Source organism: Monopterus albus, unplaced genomic scaffold (genome assembly GCF_001952655.1).
Source record: "Monopterus albus unplaced genomic scaffold, M_albus_1.0 scaffold26.1, whole genome shotgun sequence".
NCBI lineage: Eukaryota > Metazoa > Chordata > Actinopteri > Synbranchiformes > Synbranchidae > Monopterus > Monopterus albus.
This window is the reverse complement of record NW_018127906.1, coordinates 1,408,661-1,413,997: the sequence shown is the minus strand read 5'-3', so window position 1 is coordinate 1,413,997 and position 5,337 is coordinate 1,408,661. Positions and strand designations below refer to the sequence as shown.

Here is a 5,337-nt window from a genome sequence, read left to right as displayed (position 1 = left end):
ACCGCTGTATCGTCTGCTGCCTTGGTTTTAAAAGCCTTCACCAGTATAGTGGCTGACTCAGTCAGTGCTGGAAGGACATGGAGCCTTTACTGCAGTAAAACTAGTGATACTACTGTGAAATACTCTGTTACAAGTAAAAGTCCTGCATTTCTTGATACTACTGGATCCTAATGACTGATGCATCATCATGTTCATCGCTTACACCTTATATACTAGTGAAGTAGCAGAAAATGGAAACACTCCAGTACAAATATCTCCAGTACTTCAGTACAGCTCCTGAGTTAAGTGTATTTGGTTATGTTGCAGACTGGCTGACGGTAACAACCACACACAGATGTGAACATTACCCAGCTGCCCCAGCAGGTTGAGCAAGACGAAGGCGTTGGCCAGGAAGTGTCCGCAGCTCCACGTGGAGTCGATGTACTCGCTCTGCTCCCCCCACTGGAACCACATCCGGACCCCATCCTCCAGGAAGGTGCTAACCAGACAGAGCCGGGCCACGTGGGGGAGGTAGTGCTTGGTGAGCCGCAGGAACTGCAGCAGAAGGGGGTGGGGGGTAATCATTTTATACAGACTTTGTTTACTCGGGTAGTCTCATGAAACCCTGGTCCGTTTCTCTAGAGACACCTGAGAACAAACATTCACAGTGAGAAAACACACGACCTGCACTAGAAGATAAAAACAGGTTCTGTGGCTCCGAGTCAGACTGAACACACGTGGAGCTGGTAGCTGCCGTGGTACTGTGCACGCCAGCACGGGCAGCCACAGGACATGAGGACACATACACTGACGTAGACTAGAGGGCGAACTGCAGGTGTCAGCTCACAGGTATGTCACTAGGCCGCTAATCAACGAACTGACACAAATATCAGCAGCAACTATTTTGATAACTGACTCACTGCTCAAGCAAAAATGCCAAACGTGGCAGTTTGCTGCTTCTTTCTTCTAAAAGGGGCGGCTGTGGCTCAGGAGGTCGAGCGGGGCGTCATCTCACCAGAGGGTCAGTGGTTTGATCCCCGTGTTCCCCAGTCCACATGGCGAAGTGTCGTGGAGTTGCACGTAAGCTGCAGTTCAGTCACATGGAGATGTGTGCTGTCGGGGGCAACACCGGGCCTGGTGCAACACTGAGGCTGCAGCTGACAAACATTCTCAGTAAAAAAAAAACAAATGTGCACCCTGTGAGGCAGCACAGTGCACGTGCAGCTGTTTGTGACAGACGCAGCACTGTGCACAAGTTGTTGGCTCTTCACATCGTGGTTAGGTTTAGAAGTTCTATACAGCAGACACTGTCTGTACCAGTGAGAAAAGCTGTACGTCCTCGAACCTGGAAACGTGTAACAAGTTGTTGGAGAAAACAGCTGCTGCTTGATTCTCCCGCCGCGGGCGGACAGCGAACATCTGCAGGATCACACCTGCAGCTGGATGACAGCTAAAATAACTCGGCCGGTTTGTTCCTTCAGCTGCGGCTCAAACACGAGCCTCAGAAAAACGTTCCTGAAAGATACTTCACAACATAACACGCCGGTTCTGCTGTTGTCAAGCCACGCAAACGCCGGAGCAGCGGCGGTAACGTAAGCTACAGACGGTGCGACCCGAGTCTGGTACGCAGTGACGTCACTAACGTACCTGTTGCAACTAAAGCGATTTAAATTCTGTTGTAAAAAACGACAATTATTAATGCTTTCACTTTGGTACTTTTCTTTGACTGAAACGAACATTTAAACTCAACTTCTGTCACACCAGACTCCGTTGAGAAATCTGTGAATTTAGATTTCCACACCGGATGGCAGTGACTCACAGCGGGTATAAATAGCTGCACAGGCCGGGGGCGTCGCTGGGACGCCCTCCTCCAGCTGTCGGTATACGTGTAACTGATCAGCACTTCCTTTAATTATTGCACATTTAGAGGTGATTTGCTTTTTAAATAACAGTCCATCATAGTAAACAACGGCTGCATTTTCTTTCTAATCGGCGTCAAACTATTTCCTGCAATGTTTCCAAGAAACCACGCAATTTGGGCTCTGTATCGTTCATGGGCACCACCACCAGACTCCCTTCAAAATCTATCACTTTAAAATTTCCGTACTCGTTTGCTAAGAATCGCAGCTGGTAGCAAACAGGCCCAGAGAACAGCGGGCCAGCGGCTCTTGGCTCCGGTTCGCAAAATAACTTGTATAAAAAGCTGTTTTCGGTATTTAGCAGGATCTACACCGCACAACACACCCCGTTACACCCACAACCTGCCTCCGCCAAACTAGCGTTAGTTACCCCGGATAACACAGTCTGTGGTTACGCCGAAAAGTTAAAACTTTAGATGTGCTAGAACAAACTGCTGATAAATAATCCCTTCGGAAGTGTCCCGAGTACCCAGCTGCTTAAACGACACGACTTTTCAAAGGAACTCGAAAGCAGCGGGACACATCCGGACAGCCGCCGCCTGTCCGAGCCCTAGCCCCGTCTCTGGGTTGTGCTTCCCGGGGAGAGGAGCTCACCTGGTCCGCTACGTCCTCCGCCCGGCTCATCAGGTCTCCGTGTCCCATCTCTAGTTCCGCTCTTAAGGCACTTCAGTGAGGAGAAACGCTCCCAGCTCAGGCTTCCGTCCGCCCAGAAAAGTCTCGCTCGCTGCTGTTAAGATCGTGATGATGCTCTGATGCTGCCTCCGACCCACAATCCTCCGCGAACAGCAGAGCGCCCCTTGTGGGCGCGACAGGGTGACGCATGCCACGTGGACTGCGAGGGTCGAGACGTCGGGGCCCAAACGCTCAACTAAATGACGCGCTGCTTACAATTACGTGCAAACGTTTGTCTTTACATTACAGATGTTTTATGGTAATAAAACAAGAGTCAAGATGACATGTTTTTAATTCATTTTAATGGGCTTTGATATAGAAAGTCAAAATAAGGAGACCCAATTTATTGATAAACTGACAGAAAAAAAGGAAACAGTTACAATTTTTACAATCTTTGGACTTTGATGGATATTTTTCAGTGTTCTGACATGTTACAGAAATGACCAATTAAGAAAAACACCTGCAGATGAAGTGATGATATCCACCGATCAGCTGTAACATTATGACCACGGCAGGTGAAGTGAATGACATTGACCATCTGTTAGTGACACCTGTCAGTGTGGGGGGTATATTAGGCAGCAAGTGAACATTCAGTCTTCAAAGTTGATGTGTTGGAACCAGGAAAAACGGGTAAGTGTAAGGATGTGAGTGACTCTGACGAGGGCCAGACTGTGATGGTGAGATGACTGGGTCAGAGCATCTCCCAGTCTGCAGGTCTTGGTGGGTGTTGTTGGTCTGCAGTGGTTAGTACCTACCAACAGTGTCTAAGGAAGGACAAATGGTGAACTGGAGACAGGGTCATGGACGCCCACGGCTCACTGATGATGAGGTTTATCTACTGTAGATTAAACGTTTAACTTCCATCCATGTATAAAAGGCTGCACTGTGCAGGAGGTACTCAGACCTGCTCAACTTGCTCCCATTGTTTAATTATTTTTGCAACATTAAATTAAAAAATCATTAATAAATGCACAGCAAATCAACAATCTGTTGGATTATAGGTGATGTCGAATTGTTTTAAATGCACTTAAAGGTTGTTTAAAGGTTTCCCTGGCCCGATTCTCTCTCGTTTTTACAGTAAGGTACGTACCATGTACTGCATGGCCACCTGCTGACATCACTGTGTCAGGACAGTACATTTACATTTTCCTGCAGCTCTGTTTATTTTATGGCTCAGTCTCTTTTCAATGCTGCAGCTTTTCCTTCAGTACAAAGTTGCAGTGTGGAGCCGAGGTGCAAAAGCTCCTGTTGTGATTCTTCATAGCTGGGAGAATGGAGCAGATACAGAAAACCACTCAGCCAAACATCTCCTGAAGTGCCTCATTCTCAGGACTGACGGTGCCCCATTCCTCTACACCCAGCTGGAGTTTAGTGTATGACCTGGAACATGTGATGTTTCTGCCTAAAATAAAATGCCTCCAGTGCTGCTGCTTTATTTCAGCGGAGCCTCTCCTCCCTTTGTACACAGTCACCTGCAAATCAACATGCTCATTTCCACATCATTTTAAATGGAAATCAAATTCAGAGAAACTGGTTTCTGCAGCTCTCCACACTACAGAAAGCAATCAGACTTTTTTTGAAGGGTACTGTTAGGGTGATTTTTATTTTTAAGTAGATATGGATAGAATTAGTTAAGGTTTTTAAAAGAACTCTCCTCACAGTACTATATGACTAGAATGTACAGTTGTATTTTAGTAGAGGGCGGCTCTGAGCTCCTGCACACACACAGCACCGTGGGACAGTTACTGTTGGTTTGGTTTCTTTAGGTGTTTACAGACAAAAAAACACCAGCCTGGTCCTTTAATAAGAGACATTCAGATGTCCAGGACACAACGTGAGATTTCGGGACTTCAGTTAAACTCTGAGGTGCAGGTCCTCCAGCAGCCCCTCAGATACGGTGAGCAGTCAAACACTCGCCAAACATTTGCCAGCGAAACCCGTGCGCGCACACACGTGGACCCGTTGAATGCTGATGTGTGGGTCTGTTCTGAAGTTAAAGTTCTGGAGACACGAGGGAGCCCGACTGTGGGAAGCCATCATCGTCAGTGCATCACCAGCACCCACAGGTGCATTGTGGGACATGGTCTGAGCAGGTCAGCTTAGGGCAGATGGGTCCTTGTCTACATGTTGTGCCTCTCTCCTCGTCCCTCCTGCACAGCGTCTCCTCTGAGCTCTGTGACTCTACAACAACACAACAGACACACTCAGCTCCGTCTCTGTCAGGACATCAGGCTCCAGGGCTACCTTCAGACTACGTATCAGATCTATACTCTGAAACACGTTGTCCTCCAAAAAGAATGAAATGTCAAGACTGAACCAGGAGGGCTACTGAGAAAAGGCTGCTCTCCACAGGCTGACGGCCAGCGACACTGAGGGACAGCTCCTCGATACCAAGCAGCTACTGTCTCACATGAAGAAACACAGAACATTAAAGGACGCAGCCAGTGATTTCCTCTGTTCCCCACCAACCCTGTCCAGACACCAGCAGCACTAGTGAACGTGGTGTCCTCACTGTGATGTGTGAGTCCAGACCCTGGTCCAGCTCATCGCTCTGTGCCGTAGACCTCCACTGTTGTCCACCAGCTATTAAACCCCCCAGTGAGCCACACCGCTGCACTGGGGGGCAGGTTTCCTCCTCAAGGAACATGTCAAACCTTTTTCATTCTCTGGATGGGATTTGTGCACAATAACAAATACATACAAAATGACCAGCTGCGACCTTTAATGTCCAGGTTTGAGCACGTGTCAGACTGTGCACAGTGATTCC

General features: G+C 48.1%; 2 protein-coding genes across 7 annotated transcripts in view; both read right to left on the bottom strand.

Annotated features, from left to right (window-relative positions):
• The window catches only part of surf4l (surfeit 4, like), a 6,399-nt gene extending 3,641 nt beyond the window's left edge, over positions 1 to 2,758 (bottom strand). Inside the window, exons 1-2 of one of the 4 annotated variants that reach the window (XM_020595296.1) lie at positions 2,493 to 2,758; positions 319 to 534 (exon numbers count right to left, since the gene is read on the bottom strand). In XM_020595296.1, the coding sequence (XP_020450952.1) occupies positions 319 to 534; positions 2,493 to 2,540 (264 nt within the window). In that variant the 5' untranslated portion in view covers positions 2,541 to 2,758. The other 3 variants (XM_020595293.1, XM_020595295.1, XM_020595294.1) reach the window with 3 other exon arrangements.
• Positions 2,759 to 3,351: 593 nt separating this feature from the next.
• Positions 3,352 to 5,337, bottom strand: part of ciz1b (cdkn1a interacting zinc finger protein 1b) — a 10,429-nt gene continuing 8,443 nt past the window's right edge. For all 3 annotated transcript variants that reach the window (XM_020595275.1, XM_020595276.1, XM_020595274.1), the window contains one exon: positions 3,352 to 4,751. In XM_020595275.1, the coding sequence (XP_020450931.1) occupies positions 4,665 to 4,751 (87 nt within the window). In that variant the 3' untranslated portion in view covers positions 3,352 to 4,664. The remainder of the gene's footprint in view (positions 4,752 to 5,337) is intronic.